The sequence below is a fragment of the Magnolia sinica genome, chromosome 16, assembly GCF_029962835.1.
Source record: "Magnolia sinica isolate HGM2019 chromosome 16, MsV1, whole genome shotgun sequence".
NCBI lineage: Eukaryota > Viridiplantae > Streptophyta > Magnoliopsida > Magnoliales > Magnoliaceae > Magnolia > Magnolia sinica.
This window is the reverse complement of record NC_080588.1, coordinates 69,151,230-69,172,738: the sequence shown is the minus strand read 5'-3', so window position 1 is coordinate 69,172,738 and position 21,509 is coordinate 69,151,230. Positions and strand designations below refer to the sequence as shown.

At 40.0% G+C, this 21,509-nt stretch overlaps 1 protein-coding gene across 4 annotated transcripts in view; it reads right to left on the bottom strand.

The window, feature by feature from the left end:
* LOC131229792 (serine/threonine protein phosphatase 2A 55 kDa regulatory subunit B beta isoform-like) overlaps positions 1 to 21,509 on the bottom strand; it is a 37,964-nt gene that overhangs the window by 7,849 nt on the left and 8,606 nt on the right. For 2 of the 4 annotated variants that reach the window (XM_058225808.1, XM_058225810.1), the window contains 3 exons: positions 15,091 to 15,237; positions 13,232 to 13,323; positions 10,207 to 10,325 (listed from right to left, as the gene is read on the bottom strand). In XM_058225808.1, the coding sequence (XP_058081791.1) occupies positions 10,207 to 10,325; positions 13,232 to 13,323; positions 15,091 to 15,237 (358 nt within the window). The remainder of the gene's footprint in view (positions 1 to 10,206; positions 10,326 to 13,231; positions 13,324 to 15,090; positions 15,238 to 21,509) is intronic. The other 2 variants (XM_058225809.1, XM_058225811.1) reach the window with 1 other exon arrangement.

The following is a 21,509-nucleotide window of genomic DNA, read 5'->3' as shown; positions in this document are numbered from 1 at the left end:
GAACTTGTGTCACATGGGTAAGGTTTTCAAGGCCTTGCAAAAGAACTTGTACATCAATCAACCCAGGTCTACCTTCATGATTGACCATGTTGTATTCCTCAATAATGTTGTGAGTTGTGACATCCAATGGAGTGCAAGTGAATCCATCCAAGGCGCAAGTTATACGCAATTGGCCAACCCTAATGATCGTAGCTTTCATGGCTTGGTGATGTTTCTACAGGTGGTACATATGGAATTCTAGTTCCATTGTGGCACCTATCACCAATTGCATGATAACGGGAAAGCTCACCAATTTGCAATGCCCTACTTTAAAAAAGTATTTGAAGTTGTCATAACTCTCATGTCAGGATCAAGACAGTTTTAGACCAAGAGAGACGCCCCATTGCTTCTTTAACGAAAAGTTGAATGGGCCTAAGAGTTGACACTCCATATATGACACCATGTTTCATGCCACTGTTTAAACTTTGCACCATTAGAGACATTACTTAGTGTAACGCGAGTTTATCCTTTACTCTAATCATGAGGCATTGAATTACATTAATGGGCAGCACAAGTTGAGCACTCGACATTGCAAATAAATGTCATTCATGTAAGAATACCTTCTCCATCAAACATTAAGTAGGAATTTAGAATCACATAATGGATGCCTTGAGTCAAAGAACCAATTTGCTGGTTACCATGAAAGCTAGTGTAGTTGGTTTCCACATGTTCGAGGAGATGTATTCGGGCAACCTAGATTTCGAGAAGATACTTCAATCCATTCAAGGAGAATCGACAAGTTTTCTTATGCAGGATGGTTTTCTTTTCAGAGGTCCTCAACTAGTGAGAATGCTCTTTGTGCAACCAACTCATAACCGAATTACATGGTGAAGAACACTTTGGAAAGGACAAGACTTGCACTTATCAAGGCTTGTCAGTGCTAGGAAGGGCGTTCGTGTTAATATTGTCCTAGGACTTCCTCATACTCAGCAAGGAATGGATTTAAGCATGGTAGTTGTCAATAGCTTATCGAAAATGGCTCATTTTATGTCTTGTTACAAATTGATGGATGCTTTACATGTGGCAAATCACTTTTTCAAGGATATTGTACCTTTGCATGGAGTTCCAAGCAGCATACATTGGATCATGATACAAAGTTCATGGGACAATTTTGGCAGACTGTGGAAGCTCAAGGGAACCCGTCTAAATTTCATCAGTGCTTATCATCCATAAGCAGATGGGCAAAGGGAAGTTGTAAATTGGAGTTTAGAGAATTCGCTTTGTAGTTTGGTTAGTGACAAGCCTAGAAAATGGGACTTAGGTCTTGCCTTAGGCCAAGTTAGGTTTCAATCATTCAAGGAACCATACCACATACCTTAGTCTATTTAAAATAGTTTCAGAAGAATTCAACAAGTGCATTGGATCTTACTCTGATATTGATTAAAGGACTAGCACAAAGGCAGAAGAATAAGCACATCTCGAAGTCTTTGCAATAGTAGGTAAAGCGGAGGATCAGGGCAAGCAAAGTGAAATACAAGGTGGCCCTAGATCAACACCGCAGAAAGGTCACATTTGAGAAAGGTGACTGTGTATGGCAGTCTTTACAAAAGATCATTTTCCAGCTGGCACGTTGATGGAGACATCATGCGCACACGCGCACGCACACCCCCCTACGCACGTACGTACGCAGAAGGAGGGCCCCACCATCGATCTAGCTCGATGACGACATTCAGGGAAGGCCTCTTAGCTAAAAGATGAAGTTTTGCTTCAAAAGGACGAGCCTGATAGTCAAGAAAAGCCCATCATGGGATCTCATGATCATGGCCCACTCGTCGGATTGATTTCATATTTTAGGTTTTGTTTATTGTTATTATTTAAAACATTGTAAACGCTTTAGATTTCTTTGTTTGGTTTTTATTTTTGTTTACTTCATCGCCAGGTTGCGCACATGGTGCAAGTTTTTGGGGTGTAGGGTTTTTCCTATAAATAGGCACCCCTTGTAGTTCTTTTCATTCATTCAAATTTAATAAAAATCCCTACTTTATTTTTCTGCTCTCTTTGTGAGTTGTGAAAGAATTCAAAAGTGAGTGTGAAGCCCTCCCTTCTTTGAAGGGCTAACTACCATGGTGCGAATCCACATTTATCTCCATCTGCCCCTACCCTCTTCCATCCATATATCTTATCTTCTATCATCATTATTGCTTTAAATTTTTCAGCTTTTTGCAGCTATTCATCCCCCTACAGCCAGTTTCCAAAATCTGGACCTATAGGAGGGCTGAAACTTCGACGGATCACTACGCCTCGACCTTACGTCGGATCGTCGTCAAACTTGGAGGGATTGGAGGTCTCCCTTGGCCGACCAAGGCTTGGGTGTCACTTTGGAGAGGCGGGCTTCCATCACATGTGCGGCCAGCCCACCCGCGCACGTGCGTCAACCCCGAGTCACGATCTGCACACAGGAGCTTTCTCCAAGTCAGGTTTTCCTCTGGTTTTCCTTTTTTCATTCATATTTCCTAAACCCTAGCCTTAGTTTGCATTAGCCCTAATTTATTTGTCCCTTTTTTTCACCCTTGGGTTCCTTGAATTGAAATTGGGGAATCCCTTGGATTAGGGACTGATTTTTATGCATGTGTGGTTGATTTCTATTTCTCTTTGACATCGTTCGGTTTATAATTTTTATTGGTCCAGTCCTAGCCTGTGTCGGCCTGGACCCGGATAGATTCCCTTTTTTAATTGAATGATTTGGATTGTCATGCGGGACGTGGAATTTGTGTAACTGTTTCTGAATTGGTATGATCTAAGCCTGAATTCTTGCATCTCATACTTAAATTTCATGTTCTGCATCAAATTTGGTATCAGAGCCTAGGGTTCTTAGAGGGGGATTCATTACATATTTAGGGTTTAGTTTATTTAGGTCATCATGCATCCAGTCTCATCATATATAGTTTTTTAGAGGTCCATAAATCCTGATACAAGCTGTTGGAATTTCTGTTATCCCTTTAATTGACAGCTATATTGCTGGATTTTAGTAACTCTGCATAGTTCCCTCATATAGAGTCACAAAGGATCATTTAGCCTTACTTAGTTGCATATAGTCGTCATAGAAAGTCCTTAGGTTGAGTTAGCCAGTGTATGCCCACGTACGGGTCATGGTTTTGGCTTGCACCCTACACTAAACATGGAGCAACCGCTAGAGTCATTGAACAAGTTGTCCCAGAAGATAGAGTATTTGGGTAAGCGCTATAAACAATATATAGACCAACGCTTTAATCACTTTGATGTGCGCATTACCCAACTAAAGGCCTCCGCTGGGACAAATCCCAGCATTAGGGTAGATGTCCAACCTCAGGCAAGTAGCCAGGAGGATAGACCAATGAATGGAGGTGGCCAAGGAATTAGTCATGGGCATGCACCCGTGCACCCACCCCAAGAGGGACATCAAGACCACTATTTTGATTGGCATAACACGTATGGCCTTGTGGCTAGATAGAGGGCCCCAGAGGCTAGTATAGAGTTACCCACTGAGGCCACTCCGGTAATAGATAAGTTTCATGATGTCTTTCCTGATGATCTACCGGATGAGTCTCCCCCTAGGAGGGATATAGAGCACACCAGAACATGGGACACCGTAATACCTACAGCCGAGTTTGCGTTTAACAATTCTGTCGATAAGTCCACCGGTCTCAGTCCTTATGAAGTCGTTATTGATTATAAACCTGAGAAACCTATTGATCTTGTCCCTATGTCACTGTCCCATAGGCCATCAGAGCCTACAGAGTCTTTTGTGCATCACATTCATTCATGGCATCAAAAAATCAGGCAGAAGATCACTACTAGTAATAAACATTACAAATTTTCTGCAGACCAGGATAAATGTTTCAAAGAATTCAATGTAAAGGACTCTGTGATAGTCCGCATCAGGCCCGAGCGGTATCCTCCGAAGGCGGTTCGTAAGTTACACGAGCGTAGTGCTAGACCCATCAAAATTATAAAACGAAACAGTCTCAATGCCTATGTGGCAAATCTTCCACCCTGCATGGGAATTAGTTCCACATTCAATGTGGAGGATCTAGTTGCATTTCAAGGGGCCATTGATGTATTGTCCAGCCTTTTGCCTAACCATCCTAATTCATTAGACCTTTCCATTGATCCATGGCCCCCCTCCGACCCATTTTCTCAGCCTCTACCTCCCATACCTATCCGTCCCGACCCATCTTCCCAAATACTACGTCTCATCCCTACCCCTGCCGACCCATTTTTCCAACCTCTACCTCTCATACCTACCCGTTCCGACCCATTTTTCCAGCCTCTATCTCTCATACCTACCTGTCCTGACCCATCTTCCCAGCTACTACGTCCCATACCTACCATTCCCGACCCATTTTCTCAGCCTCTACCTCACATACCTACATTTCCCATACCTAGAGAGGAAATAGAGGATATTCTGGACCATCGGATAATATCCACGTCGGACGGCGGGTTTCAGAGGTACCTGGTTAAATGGAAGTCACGCTCAGCTTCAGACAGAACGTGGCTCACTGAGGAAGAGCTTCAGAGACTTGATCCTGACATCCTGAATCGGTTCAGGAGTTTTATTTTGCCAGTAGCGAAATCTTCGCAGCCGGAGAGAATTGATGGGGACATTATGCGCACACGAGCACGCACACCCCCTATGCACGTACGTACGCAGAAGGAGGGCCCCACCATCGATCTAGCTCGATGACGACATCCAGAGAGGGCCTCCTAACTAGAAGATGAAGTTTTGCTTTAAAAGGGCGGGCCCGATAATCAAGAAAAGTCCATCATGGGATCTCATGATCGTGGCCCACTCGTTGGATTGATTGTATATTTTAGGTTTTGCTTATTGTTATTATTTAAAACATCGTGAACGCTTTAGATTTCTTTGTTTGGTTTTTATTTTAGTTTACTTCATCGCCAAGTAATAGGTTGTGCACATGGTGCGAATTTTGGGGTATAGGGTTTTCCCTATAAATAGGCACCCCTTGTAGTTATTTTCATTCATTCAAGTTTAATAAAAATCTCTACTTTATTTTCCTGTTCTCTTCGTGAGTTGTAAAAGAATTCAAAAGTGGGTGCGAAACCCTCCCTACTTCGAAGGGCTAACTACCATGGTGTGAAGCCACATCTATCTCCATCCGCCCCTACCCTCTTTCATCCATATATCTCATCTTTTATCATTATTATTGCTTTGAATTTCTCAGCTTTTTACAGCTATTCATCACCCTATAGCCAGTTTCCAAAATCTGGACCTATAGGAGGGCTGAAACTTCGGCAGAGCACTACACATCGACCTTACGTCGGATCGTTGTCAAACTTTGAGGGATTGGAGGTCTCCCCTGTCCGACCAAGGCCTGGGTGTCACTTTGGGGAGGCGGGCTTCCATCACACATGCGGCCAGCCCACCCGCGCACGTGCGTCAGCCCCGCGTCACCATCTGCACGCAGGAGCTTTCTCAGAGTCAGGTTTTCCTCTGGTTTTCCTCTTTTCATTCATATTTCCTAAACTCTAGTCTTAGTTTGCATTAGCCCTAATTTATTTGTCCCTTTTTTTCACCTTAGGGTTCCTTGAATTGAAATTGGGGAATCCCTTGGATTAGGGACTGATTTTTATGCATGTGTGGTTGATTTCTATTTCCCTTTGACATCGTTTGGTTTATAATTTTTATTGTTCCAGTCCTAGCATATGTCGGCCTGAACCCGCATAGATTCCCCTTTTTAATTGAATGATTTGGATTGTCATGTGGGATGTGGAATTTGTGTAACTATTTCTGAATTAGTATGATCTAAGCCTGAATTCTTGCATCTCATACTTAAATTTCGTGTCCTGCATCACGCGTACAACAAGTTGAAGGAGAGAGATTGAACCATACCAGATTATGAAGAACATAAATGACAATGCATACCAACTTCAAGCTCCTAGCCACATCAAGATGTCAAACATGTTCAACATCAAGTACCTTGTACCATTTGTACGTGATACATCCAGTGAATAGAGTAAACAAAACTTAAGGTCAAGTTTTCCTAACCCAAGGGAGAATCTCAGAATCAAACCTAAAAGGATTAATTGTGATTGTCCAAGTTTGCAAGAATCAGAGCGATTTAAATGAGGGAAGAAGACAATAAACCTCACACGTGGATAAATCCATGCAAGATCAAGGAGGGGCAACATCCACTCTCCTCTCTTTTCACAAAAGCCAAAGCTTTCAAAGAAATAAGATTAATTCAAAATCAAAAGTCATTTCCCCTCTTACTATGAGAGAATATATGTTATATATCTAAGAAATGAAAGAAACCCTTACCGACCATAGCAATCGGCTATAGCTTGCGTGAGTCACCTAACAAAGAAAAGTCCAATAAGGAATTGACACATGTTCTCTAATTAAATGAAAAACTAAAAAAGGCAAACACTTAGAGAGAAGCAAAGGCGTAAAAGAGAGTCCACCTTGCTGCGCGAGCCATGTGGATCCTACTTGCGGACACCATTGATGATGCAATACCCATGGAACCACGTGTCATGCCACTCACACAATCATGCGCCAAGGCAAGGCATTCAACAACAGAAATAGTGACCATAACGGCCAGCCCTATGGCCCTAATGGCTGTTACAGCCCTATATCACATAACGGGTCCCATTGTTACCATTATGTAACCGTTTTTAATAACATGCACCAGGGTGGGGCCACTCACAGATGAATGGATGGTGTGGGCCTGCTATCCAAGTCCATCCATGTGGTGTCCATTCCATGTCCAGCAGCTAAGATGAGATGACGTCCAGTAGAAGAACAATTGTAACCATTGGGTCCAAAGGAACATGTATAGTCATCGCATGAACCATTTGACTGACATCTGATAGTCATGACCTTCTAAAAAGGCCAAGGCAAGCTTGTCCACATCAGTTATAGAAGGGTTTTCAACATCATACTATGTAAATTGCATTTCCATGGATATAGAATCCCTAGGGTGCTTCCTTCCTATGACCTCTACTTCCGAAACCAGCCTGACATATTCCTTGAATGAGGAATTGAGTATGGGCTAACCACTGAATACCCAACCAGCAATTCCTCGATAGAGTAATTGAGTAAGTGGGAAGCGGTGTTTTAAATAGCTACACTATGTAGCGTGTAGCTTACGCTACGAAGTGTAGCATAGCCTTAACGCTTTGTAGCTCATGAAAATAGCTTAAGTGTCATGTAGCCTATGCTACATCATAATTTGCATACGCTACACGCTATGTAGCTCACATGATGTTTTCAATGATTTGTTACATTTTTCCATTTCCAATAAAAATTAGTTAACCTTTTTAATGCTTTTAGTAAAATAATATAACTAGCAATATTAAATCAATTTCATTGCTCTTTCTTTACCTTTATACTTAATAATTTCCCTTTCCTATTACTTTAGGATGCATTTTATTGCACCAGGTATCATAAAATTTTGTTAAATTTCATTATTAATCAGCCTAATCTGGTATAGAATATCATGACAATGGTGCAACCAAGCACCTTGATTAATAATCCAGAAGTTGTATAGCTTACGCTACAGGCTATGTAGCTTATGCCTCATGCTTCAAAGGGGTGAACGCTATGCCACATGCTATTTTCTATTTAAAACACTGGTGGGAAGTAATCTTGCAAAATGAATAGATCATACATGTATACTGACCAAATAAGCTAAAAATCCAAATTTAGTAAAGTCTTGGTTGTAAAATAACATTAAAGCATGAAGCCCAAAATAGGACTTAAATAAAGCTATCAACCTATTGCACTGCATACTTGCAAGTATTGTCTTATCTATGAGCAAAAGCATTCCACAAATATTGTGATCATTGAGTTTGAAACATTGGATTACATTGTCATCTGATGTAATATTCCACGAGAATGCTTTAGGAAGGAAAAAGAATTACCATCATATCACCTTCAACAGAAAAGAAAACAAAGATAGAATTTTCATGATGAACTACTTTAGTTAATCATAAAAACTTAATTGTTGATACTTTGGTTTAACATTCTGCAAAACTATCCCAATATCTCAACAAATGCAAATTCTTCATGGCACTCGCTTCTATGAGACTGCATCTAAAGTACCAGGTATTGAATGCATATTAGGCTTGTGTTGGATAAATGGAATGCTCCCATGAGGGCTTGATTAAGGGATTCTTAGGCATCATCCGAGCACATAAGCCAAGATATTGAAAATGAAATATCCCCCATAGTTAGGCACACAACCATCATGAAAGAAGAAATAAGAAGGCATGGTCTGTGTGTGAGATTTAGGACCTGTTTGGACATACCACAGAATTGGATTATCAATGTGCATGGACCTGTGAACATGTTCCAGAAGTGGAGTCTTTCCATGCATTCCACAAGATGTGGATGGTAAGGCAGACTAATTTTTCCCATTCGCAAAATGCAAGCCAAATTGAGAAAACAATGCTAGCCAGTGAGAGACCCCTTTCTCACTCTGGGCAGTGGATGGACACTTTTGCCCTCAATTCTTCTTACACCCAAAACTGGCCCTTAGCATTGCCTGCCATCTGTGATTAGCAGATTGGAAAAGCTTCATTTTCAACATAGAGGGTGAGAAGACGAGGCAAACTTCGTCTTATGAATTGAACAATGCCCGCAGGCCTACCAGTGGGGGAGGGGCCAGTATTGTGGATTTGAAATCCATGAATGTAGCATTATTGGGGAAGTGGCTATGGAGGTTCAAAGTGGAAGAGGACAGTTTACGGAAACAAGTTATTTTATGCAAATATGGGACAGGGGGGAGGTTGGGTCACTAAATCTCAATTTACAGTGCGTCAAGCATTTCCCATGGAATTTTGAGAACTGCAGTTCTGTACAAGAAGGAAAACTCATATCCGGTGGGCAACGGAACCCATACTGGCTTTTGGAAGGACAGTTGGTGTGCAGAGAGGCCGCTTCGTCTTATCTTTCCAGGCTTGATTGTTTGTTTTGCAGTGCTTGTAAGTGCTAGGAGGCAATGTGGTTTAGGCTCCACCTCAAGGAATTCAATAACGGAAACGGTGGCCATGATGGCCAGCCTTATGGAAATTACAATACACCCCCATAAAGGCTGTTATGGCCTTAAAACGGTCTTCTTTTTTTGAGAGAGATAAAACAGTCAAAACAAAATTCTAATTGAAAAAAAATATATATAAAAATGTACCAGCCCTTTACAGGCCCATATTGGTCCGTTATGGGCGGCAATGTGTCAGCCTGTTATGGCAGTTACAGGGCCTTTTTTTTTCAAATCGGGTGTTATGGCCCCGTATCATGCAACAGGCAGCACCATTACACAATAACTGTTTTTGAATTACTAGCTCCACCTTGTTAAAAGAATATGGATGACATTCAGATGGAGGAGATGATGGGTTTGCTGGACCCTCTGCAATGTCAGCTTCCGCTCATGTCTTAAAGGGATGGTTAATTTGGAGACTAGAAAGGTTGGCAGATTCACAGTTAGATCTTTTCAGTCAGCAATTTGCTCTCCCAGTCCACAAGAATCTTGTGAGTAAATAGAGCCCATTTGGTCATTCTGTGGTTCCCCTCAGATTAGTCTTTGGTTGGTTAGTGGGCAAAGGGTAAGTGCTCTCCATCGATATCCTTCGAAAATGGAAAATGATGATAAAAATGTGACTTATGCCTTCAGGATGCTGAGTCCGTGGATCATTTATTCATGCACACCATCTGAGGGATCTTTTTAGACTTATTTCATTATTGTTGGGTGATGCCTGAGTCAATCGGGTCCTTGCCAGTGGCAAATGCTGTTCTTGGCAATTTCTTGGTCCAGAAATTTCTCGGAAGATTTCAAATTTTGAGGTTTTCCTGGGGATATTATTGGGAAATCTGGCTGAAAATAAAAATATTTAAGATATTTGTTGTAACTAATAAATAAATTTAAAAAGTTCAAAAATATATTTATATAAAAAATTCAAGTTACGTTTTTTTTTTTTTTTTTTTTTACTAACTTTTGCCATGATATTGGAGAGTTGGTTTTCCTCCAGTGAATCTCCCTCCCTCCCTCCCTCCTTCAACTAAATAAATAAATGAATGAATAAATAATAAACTATAGAATCATATACCAAACCAAAATCAAGAAAAAGGAAGTAATGGCATTCTAGTTTATATGAAACATTAACAGATTCAAACATAAGTGAAATTATACCAAATCACAATCACTTGGAACAAGAATTGGCAATGCATACCAGTGAGGTCCTCCATGTTTACAGGCTTTACATCAACTATATTAAAACTTTGATTGCTTATCTCCAAGTTCCACAAATTGATTCGCAAGTCATCTGCTGATATAAATGTCTCGCAGTCACTGAGGACAACAGAACAGAATATTTGGCGAGTGAATGAATGAAACACAAACACAAGTTGTACAAGGATTAGAATAAGAATGGACATCAATTTCAATATCCCATTGAGTATTAATGATGCATTATATGCGATAAGATGGGATAGAGTTAAAATATTTCAAGCCCAAGGATCTGAAAACTTGGTTGCTGAAATATCACATTTATTACAACAACCTGGACCATAAGAATGTATATGTGTCCAGATATTACAAATACAGTAGTGGTATAAGTTCAAACCATCCAAAAGAAATTAACAATGAGTCAATGACCCGCTTCTATATAAACCTTTTTATATATACAAACATACATATAGAAAGAGAGAATATACCATCTAAAAGAAGGATTTAACACCACCCTGTTCAGTGGCTTTGACAGCCTATCCCACTCGGAAGGATTAACCAATCACCCAATTACATTCATAAAATTTTGCCTAAAATATTGCTATTCTGACCTTATAGTTGGGTTGGATTATTTTGAAAAAAAAAAGACTTTAGGCTTTGTGCAAAACATTGGAATTAAAAAAATGTCTAAACATTCCTTTGTGACATATACGTTACCCATTATATCCTAGAGCTACAAGAATTTAGCAAAATACCCACAACAAAATAGGAGGAACCAGTTTGTGACTACTCTAAGCTTGCCTTGCAGCTGACTCGCTACATACCTAGATTTTGTACAAGTATACACAAGTGTGTGCTATAATAATATTCTTCAACTAAATTATAACCAAACTACCAGAGTATCCATACTTCCAAAGAAACAAAATGGGTCAGCAATCACACAGCCCATTATTTTTGGCAACACCTTGAAACGCAATGCCAACGCATGTAGCTTTTGGGGTATCATCGGAAGAAACAGTCCCTGGAACAACAGATTCGGACCCAGGCATGTGTCTTTTATGGTAAAGACAACCGATGTTGAAAACTGTCCCAGTCGAATTGCCATTTAAAAGGGAGTAGCATAACTCAATATATGGTGTGTTGGTCAAGTATCTAGATGTGTCTAGTGCCGCGTGGTACACGCGTCACACTAGAGAAAGCACCCATGCACCTCTATAAGACAAATATTCCACAACAAAAAGCTCAAACTTGTGGAATCTCCAGTTATTACTACTGCCAAAGAACTATGAAAAAGGACACCCTAGGATGTACCTAGACTGAATAGGTTAGAAAACCATTGCTACCGAACATGAACCAGAGGTCTGGAGCCAGACTGACTCAGAACAATCTCCATTAATATTAAAACCAAGACAACTGATACTTCTCCAAAGTCCTTACCAGTCACCCTCTAATAATCATCATAATTTATCACTTGATTGAAAATTTGAAACTATAGTTTATGAATAACATTGGGTAAAATGGTATTTAATTTTCTATCGAAGGATCATCAGGGAGCAATTATTCATCCGCACCTGTGAATTTGCAAGCTGGTGCACAATAGAATTTTCATGTTCAATGTACTCTATAATTTTGCGAAACAAAGACTGAAATATGAAGAACGCTTCTTCAAGCTATTCTTTGTTGGTGACAATGTTGTCAAAATCGTTTTTCTTTTATTATTATTTTTTTTACTGTAGTGTTCTCAAAATCATTATCATATTGCAAATCGTAATAGGGGTTGAATCATATTGAATTACAAATACTATCGTAAATCGTAAGATTTTTTTTATAATTCCTCCTCATAAGATTTTTTTTTTTTTTTTTTTTTTCCTCCTCTTCCTTCAGGGTTTGAGCGAATGGTTAGTGTCGTGGGTTTGCTCCCCCACAAACGCGAGTTCAATTCCCCTCCCTGAGATATACCCTATGCATGTGGCTTGCAGGTGATTGCATGCATCCGCAAGGATTAATCTTGCCTTAATAAAGGGGTGGGGACACCCTATCATGATTATAATTTTTTTTTTTAAATGAAGAATGTTATTAAATGGCCTATATGGGGCCGATAGATCTTCCTCCTTTAAAAAAAAAAAAATGACCATTACAAAGTCAGGTGGATCTAAGACTGTGGCATACATTTTGTACATCTTCCTCCTTTAAAAAAAAATAAAAATGAATGACCGTTATAGAGTCACGTGGAAATAAGACCATGGCATACATTTTTTTTATTTTTTTTGTAATGTTTTGAATTCAAAATGTGTAATCGTGTCTTTCAATAGCTCCTGAAGCTTTCATTGAAAAATTCCACCATTTTTAAAGTTTCCTTCATACTACTTTTCTTTTTCTTTTTTCCCTTTTTATTTTATTTTTGAAGGGTGACTATTTATTCATTGAAGCAGCAAGGCTGAAAGAAAACAGAAAAAGAAAGAAGAAACATTACAACGCAACCCAAGCCTAATCTGCTTAATTACAAACCTCTAAATTTAATTGGAAGAGACCGCAGACCATGCTATTACATTTGGATTTGCCCTTAGAAAGGTTCCCCTTGGATTTCCATAAATGTCCAGAAAACATCTGTTGTTCCTTCCCCCCAAATAGCCCAAAGCCCAGCAAGAAGAGACATCCTCCCCACAGCTCTACCCAATTCGATTGACCTCAGCAAAACTCACAACATAACAAAAAGCCCAACACTTGGGATATCATGTGCATGGTGTTTCCCTCATTCTACTTTACACAATATCCAAAATATTTCCCATTAATATCCCACGGTATTTCCCATTCTCAAATGTGCAATATCATGTGCACTACCTACCATTAAAACATTGGTTTTCACATACTTTCAACAACCACAAATAAGCAGTTTGCAGTTAGGTACTTGCAATACTAATGTACGTCAAACAAATGAACAATTCATATTCCTTTTGTCAAAACAAAGACCAGAAGGTCATCCAAAAGCAAAATATGCTCTATTCAAAGAAACAAAGTATCCAACCCACCTATTGTTTGAAATAGAATTAATATGGTAATCATGTGCATGAGCATATATTCTCCGACATCTTGGAACAAGGTTTGTCTCATGGCCAACAACCTGCTCAAACAAACCATGCAAGATTGTATTCATAGTTAGTTTCTGGTTAATTACAGCGAAGGCCATTAAAGAATTTGACCAACTACAAACGAAGCCCTCACAGAAGTCAAAAGAAATAGATCTTCTGGACATGCAGGCAAACAAAAATTAAGAAACAACTAAAAAGAGAAACAAGTGGAGATTGAGAACCAAATTATAATTTTATCTTATATAAGATAGTAGATAACATAATAAGAAGAACAAAATTAACCAGAACAGAAGCCAATGAGAGAAGTAGACACACAAAAGATTCTAAAGTTCCCATCCAAAAAAGTCACACATGTGTATGTTCACTTGCATGCACGTAATGAATTTCTATGGATGACTGGATGTGCACGCCTTGGACATGTGTGTGTGTGTGTGTGAGAGAGAGAGAAGGGAGAGGAGAGATGTGGGAACATGCTCTCCTTGCTGTGAAGCTTTGAAATTTCAATCTATGTATTACATGTGTGTGTGTGTGTGAGTGTGAGAGAGAGAGAGAGAGAGGTGAGAACATGCTCTCCTTGCTGTGAAGCTATGTATTACATGTGTGTGTGTGTGTGTGTGTGTGTGTGTGTGAGAGAGAGAGAGAGAGAGAGAGGTGAGAACATGCTCTCCTTGCTGTGAAGCTTTGAAATTTCAATCCATGTATTACATCAACAACAATGACATACAGACAGGCAACAGGGAAACAAAATCAGTCCCCTTGATTGAAACTTTAACACAGAAGATCTAAGTATGAAACCATCTTCCGTTAACTAAACAATCAAAAACTCAATTAGCTTCTTTATAGATGTGGCCAGCAACAGTATCATTGAACATTTATTCTGGATAAAAAGGGCCATACATATAAACACATAAGAAATTCTATTTTACAAATTAACATAATTGTGAAATAGTATGAAATTCTCCAATTGCAAATACATATACAAATTGTAGGCTTCAAAGTGAACTAAAGGACTGGTAGCAGCCATATGGCAAATTGCATGTCCAGCCAAAACCAACAGAAGTAAGCGTCTCCTGGCAACTATGTGCACAGCTCACAAGAGAGATGGATAAACTATAATACAAGAGATATGCTCCAGTGCTCTCAGAGCACTATACGTTATAGTGTTCCTTGTTGCATTGGTTTACATGGACAGTCTAATTGATCGATCTGAGCTGTCCATTAAGTTCTCAACACATTTCATGGGCTACCATGCAAAAATTACAATGATCAGATGATCCAACCCATCCTTGATTTGGCTTTTTTTTTTATAGCAACCTTTTCCAATTCATGGATTAGATGGTTATGATTGCCTTAAAAAAAACTGATTCTTTAGAATCATAAGCATCCATGATGGGACTTAACAAACAGATGGATTATATTGAATGACTGGACCTATTTCTGTGTAAATGGTCATGACCGTCCATATTAAAGGCCATCAATCAAATAGTTAACATTTGTCACATCGGCATGATATTTGCATGCTAGCACATGGAATGTGCACTGGACCAAATGAACATTCTAGATCATGTCTAAGTATCCCAAATGCAACTAGGAACACTATAACTTACATTGCTTTCTTCTTCTTCTTTTTTTTAGAGAGAGAGAGAGAGAGAGAGAGGGGGGGGGGTGGGGGGCATATAAATTATAGTGCCCTGAGAGCACTGGAACATTTCTCATAATACGATATTCCTCTATTCATTTAGAGCTACACTATTTGGGGATTTGAATAAATACAATCAGTAGCCAGGATTAAGTACAACTACCACTGGTAAATGAAGTGATGGAATTCCTCCAGGGGGAAATTCAAAGTCAACTGCTCCATTCTGGCAGGAAAGGCTTCCATTTCCCATGCAAGCTGATGGGTCCAAGTTCATCTCGGATATCTTCTTCACCTTTTTCTCTTGAACCTATTTAAAAATAAATAATAAATAAAATAGTCAAGCAAAAAATTGGTAAGTTGTGCCTTTTTGCAAGAATTAACTCTCCCATCAAGAGATAATATTATCAGAAAGACCGATAAATGTATTCATGGAACCATGTTGACAAAAATCAATGCCATCAACCTTCTAGCATGCCAAAGAAGCACAAAATAGCAATACAAATACTATATAAGCAATGAAAACTTTGTAAAATAGAAGACTATGGAGGATTTATTGACTTCATGAGCTTCAAAACTGCACATGCGGCAACCTTATTAATACTGTTGATGTGCCTCACCCTAGGAAGCAATATTTTAAACAAAAAAAGCATGCAGGAAAATATTGCGGTTTACTCATTTTTAAGTTTGTAAGCTGTCATTTCCCAAGCAGGCTAAAGTACGAACTATTCTGCACCCATAAAAACCTCCACATGCAACCATACATGCCTGCTTGGCACATGTAGGACATCTGGTCATGCATCAGATGAGCCACGCCATGTAGATGACCCAGGGCAAAAGTCTGGTTGGCAACCTACCAGAAGCGCCTCAGTGTACGAAAAAGAATGGGGGTTAATGGCAGGAAGAATACAGAATAAACAGAACAATGCTAAACATTAAAAAAATAAATAAATAAAAAGCAATGGTGCCAGTTTTGAGCATCACACCGAAAGAGAGGAGGAATTACTCCTATGCAAGAGAAACTATTAATACAGAATAAACAGAACAATGCTAAACATTTAAAAAATAAATAAATAAAAAGCAATGGTGCCAGTTTTGAGCATCACACCGAAAGAGAGGAGGAATTACTCCTATGCAAGAGAAACTATCTATGCATAAAAACTTCAATCATTCACTTAACTATTCATAAAAACTCCTCTACATGCATATATATTTTTCCTTAAAACAAAAGAAACCTTCATGTAATCCTAATTCCTAATCTTAGCAATCTATTTTAATAAATATTGATGACTGAAATCCCCCTAAATGACATTACAACCATATAGCCTTCTATAAATCAGCGATAACATAATTGGTAGTCAGATTTGCATCATGAGTTAGGCTCATTTGAAAGCTAACTCAATTTTCAATGGGACTTTTTGGTAATAAAATTGGACCAATTTAGTGTCATCTGGACATATTTAACACCCAAAAAGTGGCATGGAACATATTTGACAAAATAACAGCACCACAAGTTGGCATCTTAACCCTTTTAATTCCTCTTTCACCTATTTAGTAGTCCATAATTCTCCCCTAGTTGGAGCCTCGAGTTGAGAACTAGATTAGGTATTTGAAGTGAAAGTCCTTCAGCTCCTCTCAAAGATGAATGAAGCATGCTTTTCTATTTGACACTCCATCAAACAAGCGAACATCCTCCTCCTTGTTCACCAAGAAGGCATCTGCCCTCTATGTGGACTGATTTTTCTATGAAAAAAGCATAGTTTATCTTCTATTTGATCTCGCTCCTTGCCTTCATTGTGGATAAAAATGTGCAACTCTCTTGCACTTTTCACCATCTTTTCTGAAATTGACTCTCTCCACTCATTAAGTGCATGATCTTCCTGGCAACAGGCTTTGCCTTTGATTCATTTTTTTTCTAGACCCCTTGCCTCTTTACTCAAACTCTTGTATATTTTGAGGACCAAAACCCTCCTCTGTGTAAGATTTTGGTTCAAACCCCTATCCTCTCTTCTTATCCTTCTAGAAGCTTCACAGAATTTGTGATCTTCTCAGAGAATGGCATCATAGTGAGCTTCTTCCTGTCCTTATTGAATTAGTATTATTCCCCACATCAAGGATTGTTTTTCAATCATGCAATTAGTCTTTGCCTCTTTGGAGAAGAACATGAAAATGATTCATTGGAATGACATGGAGAGGTATCTATGGGTCTAAAATTATATGAATCATGGAGAAGAATATCGGTATCATATCGGCCATATTGTATCCGTATTGGCACGAGCCGATACGTGATACAACGTCATATCAGTCCAGTACAAAAAAATTGACCCGTATCAGCTCATAAGGGGCCGATATGCTTATAAAAGCCCAATTTTGATTTTTTTTTTTTTTTTTTTCCAAAATTTCACGTCTTCTCTTCTTTTTTTTCATTTAAACCATAGAAAAAGCTTAAAAACTTATTTTAGGCTAGATCTAGACCTATTTTGGAATTAAAACAAATGATTTGAATAGGATTCGACAAATCAAAGCGAAGTGGACCATTATGGGAAAAATAGAAAAGAAGGGTAAACCTTCACTTTCTTTTTTATATTTTCATCTTCTTTTTGTTGTATTTTAATGTAATGAGCCATTGTTCACCAAACCATGCTTGATTTGTGTTTACTTAGGGCCCATTTAGTTGACCTTCAATAAGTCAAATCGACAGACAACATTCTCATCAAAGAATGGTCCGATACACCATTGAATATATGGTCAAAATACGGAAAAAAAAAAATTTTATATATATATGATAGATTCTTGGATATCTCATTTTTTCCTATTTTTCTAGTAGTTTCCATATTATTTTGCTTTAAAAAAATTCTGACTGATACAGTCATGATACCGATACACAATGTCGTATCGTATCATTTTTCTGTCGGGCCGATACGCTGACCGATACCAACATTCAGAACCATAATATGAATATGTTGGATTGAGCAACCAACATAGTTTCTCCCATAAAATTTTCCACCACTTATGACAGGATTTATTTTGAAAACTATACGATGCATTCACATCATGATCAAGCTTCCACCCGAAATGAAGATCAGCCCCATATTCAATGTGGAAGACCTTACAATTTATATTGGACATTATGAAAATGGAACCACACAAGAACGAGCTATCCAAATACACAAGGCATTGTGCCAGTTTGAAGAAATCATTGAAGATGTGTAGGATGATTAGGTAGTTTCCACACGCCAAGGAGGGGACAAAAAGTTTCTCATCAAGTGGAGGGGTCAACAGCGATATGACAGCACATAGATCTCAATGGACGATTTCAAGCACATCAACCCAGAGCTCCATGAGTTCATTGTCATTAACTCAACGAATCTGAGTTCTTCCAAGCTGGGGGTAATTGATGCAATTGCATCTCATTCCACACATGCAAACTCCACGCACGTTAACAAGAAGAGGTCCAGATTGGGGGTCCCTTAAGCACACATGGCAGGAGTCCATTAATTGTTGCAATCTCCACTTCATCTGCCCAGCTCTAATTTTGTGAGAAATTTCCTTCTCGAATCATTCTCATGAGCTAATTTTAAGGCGAGAGATGATTCTTCGAAAACTGAGAGTCATGCCTTCTTGACTTCCAACTGGCGCTCCACCGACTCGGCTTTTTGGCTCCACCTCAGCGCATGGTTCATCAGCGAGTGAGGGAGGGGAAATCGAAGGAGAAGATGAAGCAGGCAATTGGAAGCTTATGAGAAAGGGGCCAACGAAAAATGGAACAAGGACCGAGAAGAAATCCAATCTCGACGAGTTCCCTATATGTCGCGGGCTTCACAAAATGTTGGATGACGATCAATTTCGAAAGAGTTTTGGGCGGGCAAAAGTGGTGATGGAGGTCGTCATACTCGGAGACAAACTTACCACAGCAAATCAAGGTTTCGCATTCATTCGCATGAGCTTGGAAGAGGAATTAGCTCGGGCGGTCAAATTGTTGCATGGAGAAAGGTTCGAGGGGAAGAAGTTGCTAGTTCAACGAGCCCGCTATGGTCCGGATATGAAGAGCAAGGATCGGCCGAGAGATGCCAAAGATACAGGAAAGGAAATCCCAACACAGGGACCTACCATGAAAAACAAGTACGGTCAGTGCAAGGGATCTCTAGATGCTCGGGAGGAAGGAGTATCAAGTCATTCAGAGATGCAATCAGTGGGGATGGTTGGAAAATCAGCTCAACAAAGGAGAAGATGGAAGATCTATAGACGCATAAGCTTTTCAAAAAGGAAAGCAGCAACATAAGAAGAAATGGGTAGCAGTAGAGACAACTAAAGGGTTACTCGTGGTCAAGGTAAACCAGAGGTCCTTCTACAAGCACGCAATAATGTCCAGCATTCTTTGGTCGCAAAGTCGATAGAAAATGTCTCACTGCCCTTAATCAAGCTCTGGCTTAAGAAGTACTATGATCACGACTCGGAGGATTTTTCGCTACACCCGATAGGAATGTGTGAAGTTTGGATTTCCTTCCACCAAAAGATCGATCTAGATAAGATCATAGCAGCCTCTGTCAGTTGTCACGATGTTCCGATCAAGCTTTTATGCAAGTGGGAGGACTATTCCTTCTTCATAATGGAAGACGCTTGGTTCCTAATTTGGGGGATCCCTCTTGCGTTTTGGTTCAACGATTTCTTTACGGCAATTGGCTCTTGTTTGGGTGAGGTGATGGCCATCAACCCAAAGACGGAGAATGGCGTAGAACTAAGGATAGCTCGAATCCATGTGCAAAGGAAGAAAGTTCTTAGGACTCATGCGACAATCACAATGGCCATCGAGGAAGATCAGCTGGATATATGGGTCCAATAGGAAATGGAAGGAGGGCAGTGGTCACGATGGGGCGATATATGGAAGCGAAGGGAGGAGGAAGAAGGGGGCGACGGCATCAAGCATGGTCGAGCTGAGGGTGAAGGAGCACGCCCAGGGAGCTACGGCGGTGTACCAAACTTTAGGGGAGCAACGTGTTGATGCATTAGTGGAGAAGAGCAGATTGGAGGGGCAACTACCAATAATATGGGTCTGAAAAGGGATAACTGCTCTACGGGAGCACTATCCGTCGATGGTGCTCACTTGAACCAAGCTTCGATGGATGGTGTGTTGCCGATGCATGCTTTTGGTCAAGGATTGGAAGCTGGCTTGGGCCTCATGCCTAACCCAAGCTAGACGCCTATTAAGGCGCAGAGGGAGGGTGGAGACACATGGGATGCCAAGAAGTCTTTGCTAGCATTTGTGATTTCCACCTCCCATTGCAATGTGGACGGTAGGGAGGCATCTAGCCATCATCTAGATGGCAAGGATTGTACTAATAAGAATGGAGAAGTCCAAGCGAACGGAGAAGATAAATCAGATGATGATTTCAACCACCAAGATGGCACGAAACAAGGGCGAATGCAATATTTGAGGATGGCACATGTCGCAACACAAGGGGAGTATCAACCAAGGAGTCACACAAGGCAACTTTAATCATCCCTCTGGCACGTGAGTTAATGTTGCAGCTCCCGACACGAGAGAAAGGTTTTAATAAAGCCACACGTACTCGCTTCATGTGTGACTTACAACCCAATTGTTATATCCCTAATCCCGATCATTTTTCCCACCCAAAGAAAGGTGGAGTCGAGAGGGGATGCAGTGGCTTTGAACCTATCACTTGTGGCGACTTCAAAGTAGAGGATGATCCGAGAGAATCCAAAGTGGCTTCCCCTAGGAATTTCCCAAGTCCCCAAGTAGTGTCAGGCCCTAAGGAGAGATTGTCTTCTGAACAACAGAGAGCAGTAACAATCAGAGATTCAGACATGTGTATGACTGCAGAGCTGAGGGATGTGGCAACTCCAAGCATAGGGCAAATGGAGTTAGACAGAGTTTGATCCAAAAAAGAGCTTCTGGAGGAGGCTTTAGTGGTGACTCCTCTATGTGCTGAGAAGATGAAGGATAGCAACGACACACGTATTGTGCCGGCTCCCCCTAAATCAAATGTTGATATGAGGATTGGACATCAATCTCTCATGATATTGCTTGACATCACAAAAGAGCAGTTTCGATTGGCCAAAGACACTTTACAAAGGGTGGGGAGCCTAGTAGGGATATTGTATGGAGCTTTAGATGAGGACGTCTATGATTTTTCCAGTATGTCAAATCTAGAAGAGCACAGTGAAAACAGAGATGCAAACGCTGAGACCAAAAAATTCCCCTAAGGGATGGAGAGAACTTATCCTCGATGCTTTATTAATTACGGTTCAACAGGCAATATCAGTAGAGGATAAAGGGAAAGATTGGGCAAAACCGGTCTCCAATGATTGTTCTCTCATGGAACGTTCGTGGTTAGGGTGCAAATATGAAAGGGCTCAGATTTGAGGTGTCTTGGCTGGAGGTGGATGGTTTCTTTCAACTTGTTGAGGTTTGGTGGAACTCCTCGGTGGAAGGGTATGCTAGCTTTAGGCTCCACAAGAAACTGAAATTACTTAAATCGAAAATCAGTGTGTGGAAAAAGGAGGTGCTTGGTGCCCGTGAGGCAGAGTTTGATAGAATGGTGGAAAAGATTCATAATCTAG